Source organism: Octopus bimaculoides, chromosome 4, assembly GCF_001194135.2.
Source record: "Octopus bimaculoides isolate UCB-OBI-ISO-001 chromosome 4, ASM119413v2, whole genome shotgun sequence".
NCBI classification, from domain to species: domain Eukaryota; kingdom Metazoa; phylum Mollusca; class Cephalopoda; order Octopoda; family Octopodidae; genus Octopus; species Octopus bimaculoides.
The window spans coordinates 101,614,636-101,639,209 of NC_068984.1; the positions used below are offsets into that span (position 1 = coordinate 101,614,636).

At 37.1% G+C, this 24,574-nt stretch overlaps 1 protein-coding gene across 1 annotated transcript in view; it reads right to left on the reverse strand.

Annotated features, from left to right (window-relative positions):
- The window catches only part of LOC106878790 (cilia- and flagella-associated protein 54), a 77,649-nt gene that overhangs the window by 35,449 nt on the left and 17,626 nt on the right, over positions 1 to 24,574 (reverse strand). Inside the window, exons 9-17 of the mRNA XM_052967654.1 lie at positions 23,787 to 23,964; positions 22,804 to 22,868; positions 18,072 to 18,203; positions 15,746 to 15,940; positions 12,684 to 12,776; positions 10,689 to 10,871; positions 9,465 to 9,607; positions 5,634 to 5,781; positions 2,929 to 3,084 (exon numbers count right to left, since the gene is read on the reverse strand). Coding sequence (XP_052823614.1) covers positions 2,929 to 3,084; positions 5,634 to 5,781; positions 9,465 to 9,607; positions 10,689 to 10,871; positions 12,684 to 12,776; positions 15,746 to 15,940; positions 18,072 to 18,203; positions 22,804 to 22,868; positions 23,787 to 23,964 — 1,293 coding nt within the window. The remainder of the gene's footprint in view (positions 1 to 2,928; positions 3,085 to 5,633; positions 5,782 to 9,464; positions 9,608 to 10,688; positions 10,872 to 12,683; positions 12,777 to 15,745; positions 15,941 to 18,071; positions 18,204 to 22,803; positions 22,869 to 23,786; positions 23,965 to 24,574) is intronic.

Consider the following 24,574-nt stretch of genomic DNA (forward strand, 5'->3'; position numbering starts at 1 on the left):
AGATGTCAATTTTTTGGACCTTGAAGATGTAAAAAGTAGTGATAACACTGGTATGATTTAAATTCAGGGTCATATGCAGTAACTACCTGGCTTCCAGTTGGTTGTAGGGATTAATGCAATTGTTTGTAAGTAAATAATATCACAATTTTTCCATTAGGGTAAAATTTATAATTGATAAGAGTAAAGGGATAACTTCAAGATACATAATCAAAATATCCACTGGTAAATAATATCAATGGACAGAATGCATATTTGAAAGATATAACACATAGAAGAAAAATTTAGATATAAAGATTAAATCCATTTCATTTTCTCTTTTAATTTTTTTCTTCTTCACTCCCTTTGTCTTTTTCATTTTGTTATTATATGTGCCAAATACTCAAAAATCAATCCAGGATTAACCCTTTTGTTATCATATTTCTGTTGAGATGTACTGTGTTTCTTTCAATTAATTTTGAATATAATAAAGAATTTAGTAAAATAACTTAGTGATCATTAAGCTAGTGTTAGGAACATAAATTGTGACTAAGGTTTGGCAGAAGATTTTAATTCAGAACTTTTGAAAGCGAGACATTTGTACTACAGAGCCAGAGGCAGTTTTCGGCAGGTTGATATCAAAAGGGTTAAAGAGTCCTTGAATGGTCAACAGTTGAAGAGTTTTGCTGAGCTCTATTTTAAAAATTACATTGATAATAGTAATAGTTTGTAAAGAGAAAGAAAACAATAAGTTTTGATATTTATGTACTTTCCACCAAGGCTTTTAGTAATGTGAGTTATCTTTTTATATAAATAATTTGTTTCTTTGTTTAAAAAAAGCTATAAAATCTATAAAAAGAAAATCATTACTGAGACAAACCAGAAGAGCAAGATACTAAATTTATCTCATTATACCTAGACTATTTTAGCTCAGAAATAAAGTTCAAAGTTATGAAACTATCAATACTGGTTGTTTCCAACACCACAAGTTGAGAAGAATTATTACTAATCTAGTTACTGTAATTATTGGTTTCATATTTTGACACAAGTCCAGTAATTTCAAGGATGAAGTAATTCCATTACATTGACTACAGAGCTCAACTGGTACTTATTTTATCAACCCTGAAAGGATGTAAGGCAAAGTTGACCTTGGCAGAATTTGAACTCAGAACATAAAGATGGACAAAATGCCTCTAAGAATTTTGCCCGGTGTGCTAATGATTCTGTTAGCTCATCACCCAAATATGTCAACATTAATGGTTTTTGCTCAACCTCCATAGTAAGAAAGTTATTTATTCTGCTGTTAACACTCACCAAATGAGGGTGCTTTGAGGAAACTGAGTATACTGAATTGAGCAGAACACACTTGATAGTTATGTTGACTTCAGTGTGGCATGGAAATTAAACTATTTCCAAGCAAAGAAATAAGAGTGATAACCCCTGGCACAAAGGCATTTGGTGGACAGTCAGCATCTCCAAGTCTGAAAGTAACTTATTTTCAGTATGTTGCCCAGGAATGATATTGGATAAACCACAGTCCATTCTCTTGAATAACATAAACAAGCTGCAACCACAAACATACAAAGCAACCATGAAAAGAAATTTGGCAAGCAAGAACTTGATGAAAATATCATCTCTTTGATGTTATCAGGTCCTTCCTTTGGATGAGGGAATGTTAGCAGGATAAGCAGAATTTCGTTCATCAAGTTGCATTCCATTCTCCAGGTTGCAAAATGTTAGAACAAGAAAGTGACAAAGTTACTAGGCAATGCAAACTTAGTGCATTGAGGTATAAGGGAAAGTTGGGAGTATAAGGGAATATTGCAGCCATGCAATATTCCAGACTTGATAAAGAAAAACCGATTTTAGCCCTTCCAATATGGCATGCAAGAGTTCTACAATGATGGCAGGTGGGAGAAGATCTTAAAACTATTGGGCAGTCACAAATAGCATTTTGGCAATAAATAGATTAGAGAAAAATATAATAAAAAATCCCTACTTGATAGGATTCTATCAAGACCAACGTTTTGGTGTGCCTTGAAAAAGGTTTGGCTCAATGGTTAAGTAAATTGGCTTACAGTTATAAGGTCATGAGTTCAATTCCCAGCAGCATGTTGTGTTCTTGAGCAAGATACTTTATATCATATTTCTCCAGTTCACTTAGCTGGCAAAAATGAATTGCACTTGTAATTCTAAGGGCCAGCCATGTCACATTCTGTGTCGTGCTGAATTTCCCAGAGAACTACATAAAGGGTGCACTTGTTTGTGAAGTGCTGAGCCCCTTGCTTGTTAATTTCAAAAGCAGACTGTGTCATTGATCAGATCAACTGAAACACTCATCATTGCGTTATCCTTGTTGAGGATGAGACTATAATGTGATGTTAGAAAAGTTAAGCTGTTCTATCTTTTATACTAGGCTTACCAAAAATTTAGTATTAGTTAGCTTGACTCATGTTAAGTCAACATGACTTATGATAAGTCATAACAAACAGATGTTATTTTTGTAAATGTTGTTGTCATTATCAATCAACATTCCGGTCTTTGGTGACTGTTCAAATTTAATGGAGAACAACTACCTGAGAGGTTTTAACTTCAAGAAAACTTACAAGTGGGTGCTGAAAAGTTCCTGGCTTTGGGTAAAACAGAATACAGGAGGGTCAGTTAATTATGACTTTATTCAATATATTCCCTTCTCAGATTCAAACACTTATTGCAGTGGTCCTCCAGTTTTTCTAAGCCTTGTAAAAGAACTCGGAAGATTGGGCTGTCAATCAGACCTTTCGCAATACCCTTAAAGCCAGGAACTTTTCAGTACCCCCTCATATATTGCTAAACTTGTAAAAGAATAAATATAAAGTTTACAGTGAACTTTTGTAGGTGTTAAATCATAGCATTTTCCTGTATATGAATGAATTTTAAAATAAAATATAAATGAAATAATATACATTTTACCTGAATGACAGGCGGGAAAATCCACGAATGATACAGGAATGGTACTAACAAGCCATATATCTGAACAAGAGCTTGAACACATAGATTGACATCATTCAGAAAAGATGCTAGGTCAATTGCAAGCAACAACTTTTTGCATTCAACTAAGCGCTTTTTCTGAAAAAGACAAAATAAAAAGAAACAAAAAAGAAACAATAAAAATATCGATATAACTGAATGGATATCAGTATAAGTTGTTGGGTTCCTATGCTAAAATTAGCCATTACATAAAACCCTTGTACTGTCATGTGGTTGATTTCACTTCACAATCACAGATTGTGGGTTCAATCCCATTGAAAGGTACATTGAAAAATTGTTTTCCAGCCAAATCTGAAGTTGACCAATATCTTGTGAGTGTATATCATCAGCATCATATTGAATCAGGAAAATAATTTGTTGAGGGATATTTCCTACAGCTGGATTCTTTTCCTGTTCCAGCCCTCACTTGTTTCCAAGTAAAGTAATATTTCCCTGATATATATTTTTACAGAAGAATGGAAATGCAGGACACATTGTAATAGGTTTTGGTAAAAATAGATCCTTTTGTTATAGTAGCTGTCAGTTGTCTATGAAATTAACTTTGAATAAGCCTTTTGCTGTATTTCAGTGTCCTAATAGGTATTCTTTGACAGAAATGTGTTCACAAATCTTATTTTCACATACGACAACTAGTTGTTGTTTTGTCCTAAGTCAGCACTGATCACATAGATTTATGATTAAATACTTTCCAGTGATGATCATAGGACATTCTAGAACTACTTTATTTAAAATGCCTTTGCTTTATTAAGACAGCTCTGTGCAATACAAAGACTGAAAAATTTCCTAATCCATCCCCATAGTTACGAAAAGAAAGAGAACAATTCTGTTGTCGCTTGTCAAAATAACTGGGAATTAATGCATGGCCTGAATTAATGCATGGCCTGAATTAATGTGTGGTCCATTAGACGTGGTTCATAAATTAAAAAAATACTGGTACACTGTTGGTTACAACGACAAGTGTTCCAGTTGATCTGATCAATGGAACAATCTGCTCATGAAATTAATTTGCAAGTGGTTGAGCATTCGACAGACACATGTACCCTTAAAGTAGTTCTCAAGGAGCTTTAGCAGGACACAGAATGTGACGAGGCCCTTTAAAAGACAGGTACTACTTATTTTTGCCAGCTAGGTGGATTGGAGCAACATGAAATAGAGTGTCCTGATCGAGGACACAATGTGCCACCAGAAATCAAACTCACAACCTTATAATCATGAGCCAAATACCCTAACCACTGTCACTGGTTCATAAATAATATTAGTTTAAATTAGTAGTTGATGATAATGCTTACAAATAAAAGAAACTATTTGTAGCAAACATATTATGTCTGATCAATAAGTATCCGGACTGTTGCCATAGTAACGAGGCTAAAGCATGAAAAGCAAAGCTGCTTGGCACAGATTGATTTTGAACTCTGCTGTGCATGCACACGAAGTTTTAACGTTCTAGATCATTTCCGCTGTTTACAGCACTGCTTGGAAGGAAGGTGTGTAGTGGGTGATTGTCATATTGACCATGGCAGAGAAAGTCGTCATGGCGATACCTATTCAGAGGCCTATGCAAAGTTGCAGAAAGCGTATGGAGAGTAGTGTATGAGCCGCACACAAGTGTACGAGTGGTTCAAATGTTTCCAAAATGGCCGAAAAATGTCAATATTGACAAACATTCTGGGTGACCCACAACCAGCAGAACTGAGAAAAACATCACAGATGTACATGCAGCTGAGACGGGAAATCATTGAATCACCATCCATGACTTATCAGAGGGTGTGCAGATTAGTTACAGTTTAGTTTAGTTCATTATCATTGAAGATTTGGGTATGAGACATGCGTCTGCGAAGTTTGTGCCAAAACTGCTTTCATCTGACCAAAAAGATACTTGAGTTTCAGTTGCAGAAGATCTCCTTAATTGTGTGAAGAACAATGAAAACTTTTTGAAAACTTTGCATAGGCCTCTGAGCAGGTATGGCCAAACTTTAGGCAAAATTTGTTGCAGATTCTCTGCTCAAATTTATCTATCATGATCAATGTGATGAGCACACACTACACACCTTCCTTCCAGGCACTGCTGTAAACAGTGGAAGTAAGCTAGACCATTGAAACTTAGTGCACATGCACAGCAGAGTTCAAGGTCAATCTGTGTCAAGCAACTTCATTCTCTGTGCTTTAGCTTCGTTACTATAGCAACAATCCAGACACTTATTGATGACCATGTAAATCATCAAACAAGTGAAGTGTAATGCAGTTCATCCTCATCCTCATCATCTGCCAATTAGCATCTGTTTTTCATGCTGGTATGGATAAGATGGTTTGACTAGAACTGGTAAGCCAGTGAGCTGCATCAGGCTCCAGTCTATTTTGGCCTGGTTTCTACAGTGGATGCCCTTCCTAATGCCAACCACTCCATAGAGTGTACTGGTTGTCTTTTACTTGTCACTGGCAAAAGTGTTCTTCGCATGTCACTAGAACAGGTGCCTTTTATGTGTCACCAGCACAGGTGTCACTCGTGTCTCTGCATGAGTGCCTTTCACACATCACCAGCATTGGCCATGACTACAATTTCACTTAACTTGATATGTTTTCTCAAGCAAAACATATCATATGAATATATAAATAAACCAGTCACTCACCTGTTTTATTTGAAATGGACCATCATCACAAAGTTTATCACAGAACAACTTTCCTGTACGAATGCTTATGTCTACAGATGTCATAATACATGTGTAAAACTGCATCAATAATATTGGAGAGGCTGTAAGCTTTACAGTCTTATTTATTCTGTAATAGAATTAATAGTCAACTTTTATTTAGAAAGATAACAAACTATGCAATCATTTTTTTTATGTCTTAAGGTATTTTATGAAGAATTAAGTTTAAAATAATTTAATGAGCTTCCATGCTGGCATGGGTTGGACATGTCAACAGGGATCTGATGTATGCACCAAAGGCTAAACGTCCTTCCTAAGACCAGCCTCTTTACAAAGTTTACTAGTTATAGCATGGGTTGTGTATCCTGAATTTTTTTTTTTTTTTGTAGCAGAAATGTAGCCACTCACAAAGACCCTGGCAAAAAGGATTGACAGCCTTAACAGCAGAGCCCTGGGGACCATCGATAACATCAGATGGTACCAACATGTCTCAAACAAAGAGCTGCATATGTGCATGTATCAGCCCACAGCTTCCTGTCTCATAGCCATCTTCCACATGCACTGGCACGGGTATATCCTCCACCTCCCACCAGATCATCCTACCAGGGTCTTATTCTTGTTTGACACAGCAGCTGCAGGCTGGAAGAGGCCCCAAGGCAGGTGCCACACCAGATGGCTGGACATGATTAAGGAAGATCTCCAGAGGCACAACATCACCTTGGAGGATGCAGAGGGGTTGGCACAGGACCAACAGTGATGGAGGGCACTGGTGGACCTCGTTAGCTCTATGCACAATGATACTTCTGAGACTGCTAGCCAGGGAAGACTCCAGCTCTATCATGCAAGAGCAGACAGAAAGAGAGAGAGAGAGAGAGACCAACAATAGTGAATATCACCACATAACTTGCAAGATTAAGTGCCTAAAGTGGCCCTAGTAACTAAGAGAGAAAAGCAAAGGAAGCAAGGGATGGGTTTAAGTAGGGATGAGTGAAGGAGAGTGAGTAAGATGAAAAGAAAAGATTTATAATTGAGGAGAATGGATTCAGAGAGTAATAGAGGAACAGAGTAATACAGCAGTCGTTAATTGAAAGGGGAAGTTGACTGGGATCAGGGGAAAGAGATTAGTGGCAAGGGTTATTGAGAAAGAATGGGGATAGATTGCAAAAGTGATAGGGTGGTTTGTGTATCCTACTTTGCAAGGGTGAGTGTGACAAAAAAGAGGCAGGGAGGAGCAACAAAGGTGGAGGGGAATCCTGAGAAAAATTCTTGAAAAGAGGGGTGTGAGAGTCATTGGAGTAGGCCAAAAGGGGAAAGATGAGAAGGGATATTGGAGGAGGCAAATGTAAGGGGAGACCAGTGAGGTAAAATGAGACAGAGAGGAAAAGCAGTTAGGAAAACGGAAGATGTTCTTTTACAAATAGAGAATTCTATTGAGAGAACATTTTTCATAGAACAATAACACATTTAGAGAACATTTTTCATAGAACAATAACACATTTAGAAAAGGAGTGGGTAGAAATTCCATACAGTGTACTCAATGCGAACTATAGACACATTAGAAGTGCAGTGGAATCAGATAAGAGTTTGTGGCAGATGAACAGGAGCAATAAACATTATGAGCACATGAGAAATAAGACTTTTCAAATGCTCAGGAGGTAAAAGATGACTTCTGTTATGTTGGTGTCCTAATTAACAGTGGAGGAGGACATTCTGAAAGTATAGTTGCTACAATAAAAATAGGATGGAGAAAGTTCAGAGAGCTTCTACCTTTGTTGGTAACAAAATTAAACAATAGGGTAAAAAATTGGATATCAATTAATATCAATTTAATACCAGGTAACTAGCACATTAAAAGAATCAGGGAGATTCAGAAAAAATATCCGAGATCTCAAGGATTATTGCATTGCAGATAATTGTATTTTTTTTGTGTAATTTTCACTGGTCTTGCTCGCTTTACGTTTTTGTTGCTTCGCTGAATTCCCTTTGAGAATTATTCGGTCTTAGTAGACACATGACATGTGATCTTCTTCTAGCACATTACCAGTCCACCTAGTGGCCTCCATTATATATATACTCTGTTGGTAACAAAAGGTAGATAGAGTGTATGATGCTTGCACACAAACAGTAATGCTATAGGGTTGTGAAACATGAGCCATGAATACAGAGGACATGGAAAACAAACTAGAAAGAAAGGTGGCAAGCATGTTTCTTTGGATGTGTAACATTAGTATGATGAATGACAAAATACAAACGTGTTGAAAAAATTGGGCTTCAAAAGAATCAGATGTTGTGTGCAAGGGAGAAGACTGTATTGGTAATCATGTGAGGCATATAGATGAGGACAGAGAAGTACTGTTCACATAATGTAAATGGAGCTTAAGCAAAAGGGAAACTCAGGAAGACATGGAACAAAGTAGGGAAGGTTGATATCAAAACTTGGAACCTTGAAGAATAGCTGAGAAAAGGCTTAGACAACTAGAGACATGTAGCACTTGAAAAGACCCAACCATCACAGCAAAGCTGAGGTTCTGAACGCCTCATCATCATCATCGCTATTTAACATCCACTTTCTATGCTGGCATGGGTTGGACATAATGAGTATATTTAATCTGAGTCCCTTATCCAGTTTCCTCGTCAAGCCTTCCCTACCACCAATCATCACTCTGTCACTGAGCCCACCATCACTTACCTAACTGCAATATTCTGTTGTTGTAATTAAATGGTTTAAATTAATTCGTCACCATCTTTCTCTATGATACCAGTTATCTTTCCCACAACCTGGAACCACTTCATTTCCATCTTTTATTCTTCACATTGTCCTTCTCTATCCACATTTCCTCTTCATCATCCTCTGTCCTGCCAAAATATCAATCCCTCTCTATCACTATACATCTCTTACTCTCACCACACACTATATCTATCTCTCCTTATGCTCTCTTGCAGCCTACTCACCCATATCTCACCTTCTCTCATCCTTCTGCAGTCTGCTATATTATTATTACTATTTTACTGCTCTTTTCCCCTTTCTGTACTACTTGTCACCACCTACTCTTGCCTACCATCCCATTGACTCATATCTATTACTAATCTCCCCTCAACCTTTGTTCATTATTCATTATATTCACTCCCACCATATTCTTACTCCATCTCTGACTATCCCTCACTCTTTCCATACATTCTTGCAACCTCTACTCTTCTACCCATCTTTCCTCTTCTTAAATCCCCATTCCTATTCACCTCCTTGTATCCTGAGGGCTCACCTTCACATCTCATCAGCATCATCTTTGTCTTTCTTTCCAGCTCTACTCTGATTATTCCTATCTACACTTCTGTCATGTGAGTAACCATGAATCTCTTCTACAGTAAGAAACTTACCTCACTCATGTTGGTGCCATGAAAAAATACCCAGTTACACTCTGTAAAGTTGTTGGGATTAAGAAGAGCATCCAGCAGTAGAAACCATGTCAAAACAGACATTGGAGCACAATGCAATTCTCTGACTAATCAGAACCTGTTGAGTCATCCAACCTATTGCAGCATGGAAGATGGGCGTTAAATAAGGATGAAGATGATGATGATGATGAATGTTTTTTTTTTTTTACATTTTTACTCTAAGCATGGTAGTCATTTAGATGACTTATTTTAAAGCCGGATGACTACTCTGCATTTAAATCTTGCCGTGACTTCATCCATTTGCTAAATCTGTGAGTTGCCTTCAAGTAGATTAGTGGCAGCTTCTGAAACAAATCTGTTGATGCTTAGTTAATTCCCTTGAGACATTTAACAATAACAACACTGTTCATTTTCATTTACCTGGGAAATTTTTGAAAAAATCTCTGAGTTGTTGATTTATTTTTTGATGTTGAAGGAGGAGAATCAAAGTTCTTTACAAAATGAGAACACAAATTGTCAAATATGTGTACTGAGATGGAGAAACAGTTCAGTTGGTAGGAGATCTGTAAAATAAATAAGAAACTATAATATCCATATATATATATAAGAAATTAAAAAAGGAAAATACACACACTTTACATAGTTTTAATATAATTTTTAATATATCGACCGGTTTCGCTTTCGCTATTCATGATATTATGGTTTACTTATTTGAATATGTATTTTCATGAGAAGAAATTTTTGTCCATGTTGCGTGTGATATACAAGTGAATGACTTCACAAGTAGAAAAATAAGGGGAGGTAATTGGTTATCGTTATTGTTGTTGTTGTGGGCAAGGGAGATAAATGTTCAGCTTTCGGTAAGGGGAGGGGAATATATATGTACGCACAAAAAAAAGTTTCAGAAAACTTGTTTAATGAGAGGATTTATGTACAGTGATGTAATTGTGAATTGAAATATGTAAAAAGATAAAGGTTAGTTATGTGTGCATATTAAGACGTGTTCTGTATTTTTCAATGAAGAAAAGTTTCTTTATTTAAACGTTCTTGTGGAGATATTGTGTCTTTGCACTGGTAGAAGGGGAAGACTGTGAAATTTGGTTTGATGTTATCTGCACATCTTTCTATATGTTCACTGAGTTCCTTTCGAGTGTTGGGCCTCATGGAGGCAATGACCAAAACCTTTGGCATTATGTTGTGCTTGAGAAGACCCTTCAAGCTGGTCACACAAATCGGCACCTGCACTGGTAGCATGTAAACACACCCCGGTGACATGCAATTGGCACGTAGAAACATCCATTACACTCTTGGAGTGGTTGGCGTTAGGAAGAGCATCCAGCCGCAGAAAACCATGCCACTTCAGACTAGAGTCTGGTGCAGCCTTCCAGCATGCCACCTCAATCAAACCGTCCAACCCATGACAGCATGGACAATGGATGTTAAATGATGATGATGAAGATAATGTCATATTTTATATCCAGTAAATTTCACATCATTCAAATGCATTTTGTGCTTATACAGCTTCAAAGTTTGATTTTGTATATTTATGTACATAGGAACTTTTATGGATTTCAATATAACATTAAAGATGTCATTTACAAGATATTACATCAAAACATTTGTTAATGCAAAATTTATTCTTACCTGACACAGAAATACGTATGTTAAAGGTATAGATAATGAGTTGGACACAAGAATTGGTGTAGTGCTATCTCCAATATTATCTCCAATTAGTTTACCATCACTGGTGTAAGCACCCAATGCAAAAACATACTGTTGGTTAGTTTTCATACCTGTCACTATAATTTCTTTGTAGCTTGCAGGTATCTGCATCAAATAGAGTAATTTATTTCAAACAATAAATCTAATAAAATCCCCAAAACATTTGTATTATTGGTAAATAACAACGGATTTTATTTGTGAATTTTTAAAGTTGTAAATAGTCACATATTTTAAAATCTGAAAATTTTGCTTTAGACCAAAAAATAATTTGGCAAGATTTGAACATAGAACATGTGTGAGTAAACTAAATATTGTAAAACATTTTGTTCAGTATTATACTATTTTTTTCGATTTATCCTACTTTATAGCTGGTATTTTATCAATCTCTGTGGGATTTGAACTCAGATAGTAAAGAGATGTAAGAAATGACAATGAAAAACTAATTCCTTGAGCTATATTTGAAGTATCAAATACATGAAAAATGAGCGTCCTTCTAAATAAATACTACAAATAACTTGTTCAATAAATCTGGGACTTGTCTGCAACAATTACATAAACTGAGGCATATAAAAGTCAATGTCTTACCAATAAATACCACAAATTTGCAATGGATAAAAAAACTCATGACTTTGGATCTGGTTGTCTATTTCTTTTACTTGACTATATCAATCTTACATAATAATATCTCAAAAATATAGAATCTTTGCATGCATTTTAAGGGTAAAATAATAAGAAATTCCCAAGAATTACTGAATTAAATATTTTGAATTTTACCATTAAGCATCTTTTATATATCTTAAATCTAAATTATGAAGTGATAATGGGATTTCTTCAACTATGTTATGACTTCACTGTATATTAGGAGAGTCATTATGCCAATAGCAAACACATGTATAGGTTCAATTTCACTTCCTTATTATTCATAGGAGGACATGTCATTGAAGAGGGTATGAAATGCAACAAAAGGACTTTGACAAACACAGCTGAATGATTAATCAAACAATCAATTACTTAGTTGCTTAAATAGTTAACTACTTAATGAATAATAAAATTGAATTAGTATGTGTACATGTTTATTATTGGTATAATGATGTTCCCAAGATGCAACAAAATCTGTTCCAACACATAGGTTCACATGAAGAATCTTGCAAACCAAAACCAATATATCATGACAATTAGTTTTCAATTAGTTCTAAAAACATAATCAATAGCCAAAACTTTATTTAGAAAATGACTATTGAATGCAAATTGTATTTGAGCATTAGCTCATTTATATTTCTACTTCTATGTTGGAAGGTTTACAATAATCCCACTCCTGTTTTATGATATAAGTAAGACCCAATATTTTCATGTCTGTTTTAACTATTCCATTCCACACTTCCTTGTTATATTTGTAATATCGTTCCTTCTGCCCCAATGCCATTTCTATACCCAGGATCCAGATCACATTCCGTTATTAGTACAGTTGTGTTTCTTACATATAATAGCCCATGCCTTAGATATTCAATCAGTTGCTCAGCCTTTTCCTTGTATATTTCTGTCATTCTGCAGTAATAACCTCTTCTCTCCCATCACCCTCATCCTATATCCTACCATTCCATTTCATGACTTTCTTTCACAGTCACTTTTACACTTCTTGCTTTGTACTTTTTCTCACCTACTTTATTTTTCAACATTACAAAGGTTACAATAAACACAGAATAAATACTCTAAGCAGGTGATACAATAAACACATCTTGCCTCCACTGTTATACAAGCTGTCTCAAAGGAAATCCAGCTGTAAAATATAAGGTTAAATGTATCAAGAAATGTGATTCTTCCTATATGCTACATTTTTCATTCTGTTTGTTAAAAAATAAAATACGATAAAATCAAAAGTTTAATCAAAATTTCAAATAGATAGTATAAAAATATTACTAAGTTTCCTGTTCCAGGTACTGGAGTATCATTTAATCTGACTTTATTATAGCTGGTTGTTATAATTTGAGCAAACAGCCGATACCAGCACACCTGAAATATAGATTTAAAAAAAGGATGTTTAATTCTTGAAAAATAGAAAGACAATGGTAACTAATATTTAAATCTGTGGACAAAACTGAAAGAAAAAGTGACAAATGTATTGACTGAAGTTGAATGTTTAGTTAAAAATCCTTTGAAGACTCAACAAATGATATTTTTTGGCATCTATTCTGCAGTTTATCATCATCATTTAATGTTCGTTTTCCATGCTGGCATGGGTTGGATGGTTTGACCAAAACTGGTAAGGCCAGAGGCTGTACCAGGCTCCATTGTCTGTTCTGTTACGGTTTCTACTGCTGTATGCCCTTCCTAATGTCAGCCAATCCACAGAGTTTACTGGGTGCTTTTTATGTGGCACCAGCAGCAGTGCTTTTAACATGGCATTGGCATGAGTGCTTTTTATGTGGCACCATTATCAATTCTGCTGTGGCAGATAGGTCTTCTTGAGTACAGCAATGTGCAAGATATCTTGGTTCTTAGTCATCTCCTTCATAAGGCTCAGTGTCTTGGAGATCAGCCTTCATATGAAATAATTTTTCATTATATATTTAATTTTTATGTAGCAATATCAATTAAAATTATAATGAACAGTTTAATATTTTTTTAAATCACAGGGTTACTCACAGGGTTAGCGCTATCTCTGGGCTGCTATGATATTAAATGGATGAGAGAGAAATATCTATCAGAATAAGACATTGGTCAATCTCATATAGGTTTTCCTATAAGAAGAGTTTAACTGAGCTCTGTAAGCAGCTAACAATGACTCCACTGTCTACTATCAGCTACAGGACTTAAATATAGCTAGACAGACTTGGTTAATTACTGCTAGTTATCTTGAACACAGACAAAACTCAATAGTAGTGACAGTATGGGAAATGCTGAATCTCTGGGTTATGACTGGTTATTCAGGACTCTACCCATTAAGTCATTGCTGATCCCTCAGGCAAAATCAAAATAATATTTACAAAAGATAAAGAAGGGTGCCGGGATGGCTGTGTGGTAATAAGTTTGCTTCCTGACCACATGATTTGGGTACAGACATGTGTCTTCTACTATAGCTGCTGGCCAATCAAAGCCCTGTGAGTGGATCTGGTAGATAGAAAGTGAAAGAAGCCATCATATATACATACATATATACATCATCATCGTTTAACATCCGTTTTCCATGCTGGCATGGGTTGGATGGTTCGACTGGGGGTCTGGGAAGCCGGGTGGCTGCACCAGGCTCCAATCTGATCTGGCAATGTTTCTATGGCTGGATGCCCTTCCTAATGCCAACCACTCCGAGAGCGTAGTGGGTGCTTTCTGCATGCCACCGGCACAAGGCCAGAGGGGGCTGGCATCAACCACGTTCAGGGAGCCAGACAGGCAATGCTAGCATCAGCCACAACTACAATTTCCATTTGATTGTGGTTTGATTTAATTTTGATGTTAATGTACTTGACTCAATAGGTCTCCTCAAGCACGGCATGTCGCTCTACGATCCAAAGGTACTTTTTTGAGTGGGCTAGTTATGCGTCACTGGTGTAGGCTACAGCTGTGATCTCACTTTATTTGCCAGATCTTCTCAGTCACAGCATATCTCCAAAGGTCTCGGTCTTTCATCATTGCCTCTGTAAGGCCCAACGTTTGAAGGTCATGCTTCACCACCTCATCCCATGTGTTCCTGGGTCTCCCTCTACCACAGGTTCCTTCCATTGTTTGGGAGTGGCACTTCTTCACACAGCTCTCCTCATCCATCTGTAGTACATGACCATACCAGCGCAGACGTCTCTCTTGCATGCCATATCCGATGCTTCTAATGTCCAACATTTCTCTCAGGGTACTTACACTGTTGTGTGTACACACTGACATTACATATACAGCGGATCATACTAGGTTAATTTCCTTCAAGCCTATGCAAGTCTTCTTCAGCAGTCACAGCCCATGTTTCACTGCCGTGAAGCATGGCAGTTCACACACATGCATCGTACAATCTACCTTTCACTCTGAGCGAGAGGCCCTTTGTCACCAGTAGGGATAGAAGCTTTCTAAACTTTATTCTAGTGGTAATGCTCTCTGAGCATCCACCTCCACTACAGACTTGGTCACGTAGGTAGCGGAAGCTATCAACTACTTCTAGTTTCTCCCTCTGGCATGTGATGGAATCTGTTTTCTGAGCATTTGTGGTGTTAATTGCCCCTGTGCATCTGCCGCACATGAAAGCTGTCTTCCCAGTAAATCTTCCTTTGTTATTGCTGCACCACTTATGTGTCCATAGCTTATACTGGGTACATCTTATGGAATTTCTACCTACACCTTTTCTACAGATAGAGCAGGGCCATCTACCTGGAAGGGTGTGTGATGTGTTCGCCTTCCCTTACTAGGACTTCAGTTTTTGCGACATTGACTCTAAGGCCCATCAATTCTAAACCTTGCTTCCACACCTGAAATTTCTTCTCTTGTTCTGGTAGTGATTCTGCTATGAGGGCCAGGTCATCAACATAGAGGAGCTCCCAGGAGCAACAAGAAAATGAGATGACAAAGGAAAAAAAATGTTATGTAGTGAACTTTGATGTTTTTTTATAACTGTTTCTTACATTTGTCATCTCATTTTCTTATTATTAGAGCTCTGCACTCATCTAATGCTTCATTCTGAAGGATACGTATATTGAGTTCTACACCAGGTTTATAGTCTCACAATACCTAAGAAAAATGTATGTGTGTGTGTGTGTGCACACGTGCGTGCGCATGCGTCTTTGTCCCCCACAACTGCTTGACAACCAGCGTTGGTGTTTAGGTCCCCATAACTTAGTGGTTCACCAAAAGAAACCGACAGAATAAATACCAGGCTTTAAAAAAAATGAAGTACTGAGGTTAATTCATTCGAATAAAAATTTTTCAAGGCAGTGCCCCAGTATGGCCACAGTCTAATGACTGAAACAAGTAAAACAATAGAAGAGAAAAGAGAGATATTATACCTTTTCACCAGAAGATGGATTGAATTTGGCAGGTTTAAATGCTAATGCTGATGGTGACCGCCATAAAAGAATAGGAGGCAATGGCACGTTCCTCTCTGGTACAGTGGGTTTTTTATCAAGCATGTAGACACTATTGTTAACTTCATACATTTTGGACTCTTCTTTCTGGAACTTTATTAAAGAATCCAAAGATTTCTGAAAGTAATTATGAAAAGAAAAGTTGTTTTAATTATTAAAAGATAAGTTGTGAGTTCATTAGTAAATCTCAGTAATGGGGTATCTATATTGAAAAATGGAGTAAAAAGCAAAAGATAGTGTTTTAACAGGTGTCAGATATAGTAAAATGCTAACCCAAATGCCTTATACTATTTTGTCTCTCCATCTACATTCTGAGTTCAAATCCTGCTGGAATTAACTTTATCCTTCATCCTGCAGAGACCAACAAAGGTAGACTGGACAGAGACCAACAAAACCTATGATAATGATTTATGAGATTATAAACCTCGCTTTTAGAAATTAAACATATTTTTAATATTCATATTTATAATGTGTTTCACTGGTTTTGATCTTTGACTATCATCAACTTTCTTATTCCTAACTATGTACATAGTAAGGGACTGGACTTCTGTCCAGTCTGGGACTATGTACATATCTAGGAATAAGACAGCTGATGACAATTTGAAGATCAAATTGGTCAAAAATTTAGAGTAAATATTCTAAAATGTTTTATCTCTAAAGTTAATAAACTGAAAAAGTATAAACTTATTAACATCAACTAATCCCAGATATTGGAAGATTTTAACATTATTCAGTTCAAAATCTCTTATTCCGATCATCTTTAAAATAGGTCAAAGCTATAGCTAAGTATGATTTTTGTTACAATTGGCTTCTATTGACAAAAATCAGATTTGTGCCATACCATGTACCTGAATAATTGAATTTTAAAATAAGACAGTATTTATATTGCTATCTAATATTGATTTCAAATTTTGGCACAAGGCTAGCAGTTTCAGGGAGGAGATATGTCAACTATGTCAACACCAGCACTCAACCGGTACTTATTTTATCAACTCCAAAATGATGAAAGGCAAAATCAACCTCAACAGATTTTGAGCTCAGAACATAAAGACGAACAAAATGCCACTAAGCATTTTGCCCAGCATGCTAACAATTCCACCAGCTTGCTGCTCTATATCGATTTCTAATGTAAAACCTGTTTATTGCAATTGTTTCAACAATATACTGATGTTTATTTTTTTTCCCCTTTTGTTATCACCATCACTGCTGTTACCATCATTGTCAACATCCACACCATTATCTTCCTCATCATCAGTGCCATTATTGCCAGCACAAACACCATCATCATCATAAACATTGCTATTATTTTTAGTAGTGTAATTCTTCAAGCTTTCAGCAAACTATGATTGTGCATTTATAATATTTCACCATCAATTGACAAAAATAAGACAAGAGTAGACTTTTTATTCTCTTCTCTTGATCACAGTTCTTTTGCTAAGTATTTAATCACTTCCTAATCATACTGCTGCAAACCACCAAATCATAGCAGCCATTCATCTGATCTGCCACTTAAAATTTTGAAATATGAAAGTAGAGAGAAGTTATACCTCACCAATTTTGTAATAAAACAGAACATTGATTCCTTTGACTGACCAAGATGTGAGATGACTGACAAAATTCACTTAGAATCAGGGTTATTAAAAGAAGTATTTTACAAAAGATTGGGATAACTGAACAATCTTTCATTTGTTCCACAATGCTGTGGTTGTAAGGCACAAATAAACATTGCTCTTATCTTGAGATGCATTCAGCAGCTGTAAATCCAAGTGTCAGGTTACAGGAACCAGCAAAAACTTGACAACTGTACCCTTACATGCTCTCTACTTGAGCTTCTGGCCAGAAAGAACTACTCCCCTAAAATCGTTCCCCAAAACACGTCCGTCCAACTCAATGCATTGCAAAGAAAAGTGGTCATTTAAACATGGTGCTTCTTGATGTGACATCAATTCCCTTCGCTTCCAGTCCTACATCCTCGTTACTCGCTTCATTCCTCCATAAATGCTTAATTTAGTGTAATGACAGTTGCTTCCCTTATGGAGGACATACCTCAGGACTATATCCCCATGACCCTCTCAAGAATATTCTGTGGAGATGATGGGTAGATGGATGGATACTTAATTTTGTTGCTCATTTGAATAAGTTAAATTGGCTACTTTTATGCTCTACACCTTTTAGGGAAAATACTAAGCTAACTAAGAACCATTATACAACAATTCACTTCATACAAAAATACATAGGCAGAGCTTACCTGTAATATTTCTTTTTTTGATTCATCTGACACCACAGCAGCTTGCATTTTCAGGAGGGATTTCATCAAATTATGGGAGCCACATTCATTCAGTAACATCTCATAAGTGACCGTGAAAGTGTCTTCTTTTTTCTGAAATGTGGAAACCAAAAGAAAATGCTTACTGAAAATTTCTTTTTAAAAACAAGCATAAGATAGTTTGGTTTCTTCTTAATTAACTCATTTCTTTCTCACTCGTAGTGATGGTTTAGAATATATACAAGGAGGTACCCAAAAGTAATGGGAAACATTCTCTGTGAGACAAGCCCATTGTAGTTTAGGCTTCTGCTGTTAGAAGCCACTTGATGTGACCCTTGGGCATCAGTCTACCAACCGCAGCATCTTGTAAGGTCATACTGTCATGTGGTGCGTCTTTGTTTTGCAGTGCTTCTCCCTTGTTCATTGATTTTTGTGGTGGCTGAAATGAAGGAACAGCATGCTTGCATGAAATTCTGTTTTCTGCTATGGAAAACAGTGGTCAAAACAGTTGTCATCCTTCAAACAGCTTACAAGGATGCTGCCATGAGCAAAACACAAGTTTATGATGGTTTTCATGCTTTAGGAATGATCACTTGTCGCTTGAAGATAAACTTCATTCAGAGCAACTGTTGACCTGAATGAATGAAAACATCATGGAAATTCATGAACAGATTTTGGGGGACCATTGCTGAACAATTGACAAACTTGTTGATATGACTGGTGTATCCTGGAGCTCCTGCTAACGAATTTTGAGCAAGATATTGTGGATGAAAAGAGTTGCAGTAAAATTTGTGCCTTGCTTTCTCACAGAAGATCAAAAGCAGTCACAACTGAATGCATGTCATGAACTGAAAGAGCAGTTGGAAGTTGATCCAGACCTTTTTTCGAAGGTCATCACTGGTGATGAAGGCTGGTACTTTGGGATTAACAGATGTGGAAGAGGTGAAGAAAAAAAATGACAGAGGTGTTAAAAGGCATCACTTCACAAGAGTTCCAGGACTGCTTCAGACAGTGGAAAATGCATCTGGATTGATGCATTGCTTCAAATGGACAATACTTTGAAGTCAATAAAAATGTAAACATGTAAAAGTAAGTGAATGAAACTGCAAAATTTCTTTTGAGTACCCTTTAATATATATGTATCTTTTATCTTTTACTTGTTTCAGTCATTTGACTGCAGCCATGCTGGGGCCAACAAATCAACCCCAGGACTTATTTTTTTGAGCCAGGTACTTATTCTATCAGTCTCTTTTGCTGAACCACTAAGTTACAGGGCTGTAAACACACCAACATCAGTTGTCAAGTGGAGGGAGGGGTATAAACACAGACACAAAGGCACACATTAATATATATATATATATATATATATGGGGTTCTTTCAGTTTCTGGTTATCAAATCCACTCACAAGGCTTTGGTCAGCCTGAGGCTGTAGTAGGAGACACTCGCCCAAGATGCCATGCAGTGAGGCTGAAAATGAAACCATGTGGTTGGAAAGCAAGCTTCTTACCACACAGTCATGTCTGCAGCTATATATGTATACACACGTTTATACATACTTATATATATATATATATATATATATATATATATATCCGGCCAGATAACTCTATACCTCCTCTACAGCAAGACTTCTGTCTCTGTCTCATTGTAACCTTTCATCATCTGACACACACAAGATCACCTCCTCCCATGCCCTCTCCCCTCTCAAAAGATTTTTGTCTTGCAGGTTACTTGGTGACCCTGTCAGTGCAGGCGCCACTTAAACAGCATGCAGTCCACGCTGTAAAGTGGTTGGCATTTGGAAGGGTATCCAGCTGTAAAAAACCTTGCCAAAACTGACCTCACCTATACTTGTGCCATATAAACAGCACTAAGTGCACTCTGCTAGATGGTTGGTGTCAGGAAGGGCATCCAGCTGTAAAAATCCTGCCAAAACAGTCATAGAAGTCTGGTGCAGTCTTCTACCTGGTTAGCTCCTGTCAAACCTTCCCACCCATGCCAGCATGGAAGGTGGACGTTAAACGATGATGATGATGATATATCTATATATCATCATCGTCGTCGTTTAACGTCTGCTTTCCATGCTGGCATGGGTTGGACAGTTTGACTGAGGGCTGGCAAGCCAGAAGGCTGCACCAAGCTCCAATCTGATCTGGCAGACTTTCTACAGCTGGATGCCCTTCCTAACACCAACCACTCCAAGAGTATAGTGGGTGCTTTTTAGGTGCCACTGGCATGAGGGCCAATCAGGCGGTACTGGTATCGACCATACTTGAATGGTGCTTTTTACGTGGCACCAGCATGGGAGCCAGTCAGGCACCACTGGCAATGATCATGCTCAAATGGTATTTTTTGACAGGAGCCAGTCAGGCAGCACAAGGGTCAGTCAGGTGACACTGGCAATGATCTCACTCGAATGGTGCTTTTTATGTGCCACCAGCACAGGACCAGTCAGGCAGCACTGACATTGACCACGCTCAAATGGTGCTTTTTATGTGTCACCAGCACAGGTACCAAACAGGAGGTACTGTCACTGGCCACAACAATGACTTCACTTGACTCAACAGGTCCTTGCAAGTGCAGCTCATTGCCCAATGGCTACTCCAAGATGGGCTGGTTATGCTGCATTGGCTCAGGCCATGGTTATGGTCTCACTTGGCCTGCCAGGTCCTCTCAAGCACAGTTCATTTCCAAAGGTCTTAGTCACTCGTCATCACCTCCGCAAGGCCCAACGTTTGAAGGTCATGCTTCACCACCTCATCCAATGTCTTCCAGGGTCTACCTCTTCCACAGGTTCCCACCACTGCTAGGGTATGACATTTTTTTCACACAGCTATCCTCATCCATTCGTACCACATGACCATACCAGCACAGTCATCTCTCTTGCACACATCTGATGCTTCTTATGTCCAACTTTTCTCTCAGGGTGATTATACTTTGTCATGCATGCACACTGACATTACACATCCAGTGGAGCATACTAGCTTCATTCCTTGCAAGCTTATGCATGTCCTCAGCAGTCATAGCCCATGTTTCACTGCCATATAGCATAGCTGTTCACACACATGCATCATACTTTTACTCTGAGCGCGAGGCCTTTTGTCACCAGCAGAGATAGGAGCACTCTGAAATTTGCCCAGGCTATTGTTATTCTAGCAGTTACACTCTCAGAGCATCAACTCCCACTACTGACTTCTATTTTTTTCCCCCTGGCACGTGACGGAAGCTATTTTCTGCACATTTTAAGTGTTTATTGCCCCTGAGCATTTGCCACACACAAAAACTATCTTCCCAGTTAGCCTTCCTTTGATATTGCTGCACCTCTTATGTGTACACAGCTTACACCAGGTACATCTTATGGAGTTCCTACTTATGCCTTTTCTACAGATTGAGCAGGGCCATCTACCTGAAGGGATTTGTGATTTGTTTGCCTTCCTACTTAGTAAGACTTTGGTTTTTGCTAGGTTGACTCTAAGGCCCTTTGATTCTAGACCTTGCTTCCATATCTGAAACTTCTCCTCTAGTTCTGATAGTGACTCAGCTATTAGAGCAAGGTCATCAGCATAGAGAAGCTCCCAGGGGCATCATGTCTTGAATTCCTCAGTTATTGCCTGGAAGACTATGATGAATAAGAGGAGGCTGAGGACTGATCCTTGGTGGACCCCTACCCAGAATTCTTCACTATACTCATTGCCATTTATTTATTTATTTATATTTATATATAGCCAGATTAGAAATTTTATGCATATTTGAAACTTCAAAATATTGTTTCCTGATCACAGCTTTGTCTGTTATCCTTCAGAGCTGGTAAATAAATATCAATAACATATTAGTGTTTATAGAATTAATTTTATCTATACTCAATAAAATTGACCTTCTACATGTTTACATTGAAGGTTAATTCACTCAGCACTTGACTCAAAGATTTATTAGTGTCAACTAAATTAATTTGAGCAATGTATTACTGTAGTTCAGAAATACAGAAGAAAAAATGAAATCAGTGAATAAATAATCAAAATAGAGGCGTTCCCATGTTCTGAAATATATATCATGCCAAGAGAAACTTGTGTTCCTCGCAAGAAATTTTTGGGACATGGCTAACTATTCACAGTATTACCACAGGTAATTGTGAGGTTGAAGAGCTAGAACGAGGTCTCATTTGTAGTCCTATAGGTGGCCTTGGTCACCAAAATGAGATAAAGCTATTCATTGAACTAATACATACTAGGGTAAATATTTGTTTGCCCCTAGAGCTTGAGGGATTGTCTAGGGATGTTTGTAAGAGGTCTGATGGACTCTTAGCCCTTGGGTTAGAGGCACGTGGGATGCCATCATTAGTGACTTGTCTACTCCTTACATGTCCTTAATGTTGTAGCAGATATGTGGATTACTACATCCTCAGCTGAATGAAATACTGTAATCCGTCAGCAAATTATATTTTTCAATCTGTGGCTTTTGAGATCTTATGAGATGTCGGACTGCTGACAAGTAAGTTTTAAACTTCTTTAATTTATTATCAAAGATTTCCTTCATTTATTATCAAGAATTTTCTCTCTTCTCTATTTGGAAAACTTTTTGTTAAGGACTGAAGTGGAAAGCTATGAAAAGCAGAAGTCTCCATAATAAGGAAACAAGAGGAAAAGAGAAAACAGAGATGTTTGACAATGAAGTATATATTACAATAAACAAGACATGAACAGTTTTATTACAAACCTTTTTAGAATTCTTTTTCGATGATTGTAAATCTTTTTTAAGATCTGATTTCCCTGGACCAGTTTCTGAAAAGTAAATTGTCCCATGATTAATAACTGAATCTGACACAGGCATAGAACACAGAGAATTCTCTTAAAAGATGTAATGTTATCAGACTAGATAATATCAGTTATATTTAATTATGTTACATAACTGCATCATTTTCATCATCATTGTGTGTTGTTGGCACTCCGTCGCTTACGATGTCAAGGGTTTCAGTTGATCCGATCAATGGAACAGCCTGCTCGTGAAATTAACGTGCAAGTGGCTGAGCACTCCACAGACACGTGTACCCATAACGTAGTTCTTGGGGATATTCAGTGTGACACAGTGTGACAAGGCTGACCCTTTGAATTACAGGCACAACAGAAACAGGAAGTAAGAGTGAGAGAAAGTTGTGGTGAAAGAGTACAGCAGGGTTTGCCACCATCCCCTGCCGGAGCCTCATGGAGCTTTAAATGTTTTCGCTCAATAAACACTCACAACACCCGGTCTGGGAATCGAAACCGCGATCCTATGACTGCGAGTCCACGGCCCTAACCACCAGGCCATTGTGCCTCCACCATCATCATTATGATAAAGGCATCAACAGTAGCAGCTGTATTGCTGACAAGATGATGCATAGAAAAATGATAATGACAGTTGTAAATTAAATGTTAAGTACATATAATTTACACACAATGATAACATTTCATGTTATTTCTGGTGAAAAATATAATTGTTCTTGATCACTGACAGAATAGTAATATGCAACTTCATGCGAGATGTAATCCAAGATAATATTTCAAATTTATCATCACAAAATGTAAAACCTCTGAAGTTGTATTTCATTAATATATTTGGAAAATAACATTGATCTAATGAAGTGGGAAATTAATTGACTGAACAAATTAACATATGATTGATCATTATATATTTATCTCAGTAAAGGTTTTGAGTCTTACTTATCAGTTTGCATGATACTCTATAGTAAATAAATAACAATTCAGTGTGTTGATCTCTCATAAAATGACAAATGGGACTCTCAAAATTCAGAAGTTGATCTTTAGGAATTAATTTGTTGACATTCTCAGCTGCAGTCTTAACATTATTTCCTGTTTCAGAGACCTGACTATCCTCTTCCTAAACAGAGAAATATACAAGAACCATTATAAGTAATCAATCACAAAATTAATTAATTAATTAATTAATTAAACACACACATATATGAACTATAGATATGCCAATAAACTACAAGAAGAAATCTCAGTTCAAGAAATTTTCAAAAGAAAATTATTGGAAAAAATTTGTTTATTATTTTTGAATCCTGGAAAATTAGCTGTGAATAAAAAGAGTTTGGAGACAAACAGAAAAACCAGTTAAGTATTTTGATTTGTATTTTGAGAGAGTAAACAATAATAAGCTATACAATATATTCTGAAACTATCAGTTAAATAAATCTGAATAGCAAGTCTCAGGAATAAGCTAATGGTTTAAGCTTCCAAATTGCATTGGTATAATTCATTTTGTCAGTAAGCAAGAAAAAAGATGTCACAGTGACTCAATAAGAGATGGAGTCTTAAATATCCTTTTCTACTCTAGGCAAAAGGCTAGTCGATTAGATCGACCTCAGTATGCAGCTGGTACTTAATTTATCGACCACCGAAAGGATGAAAGGCAAAGTCGACCTCGGTGGAATTTGAACTCAGAATGTAAAGACAGACAAAATACCGCTAAGCATTTTGCCTGGCGT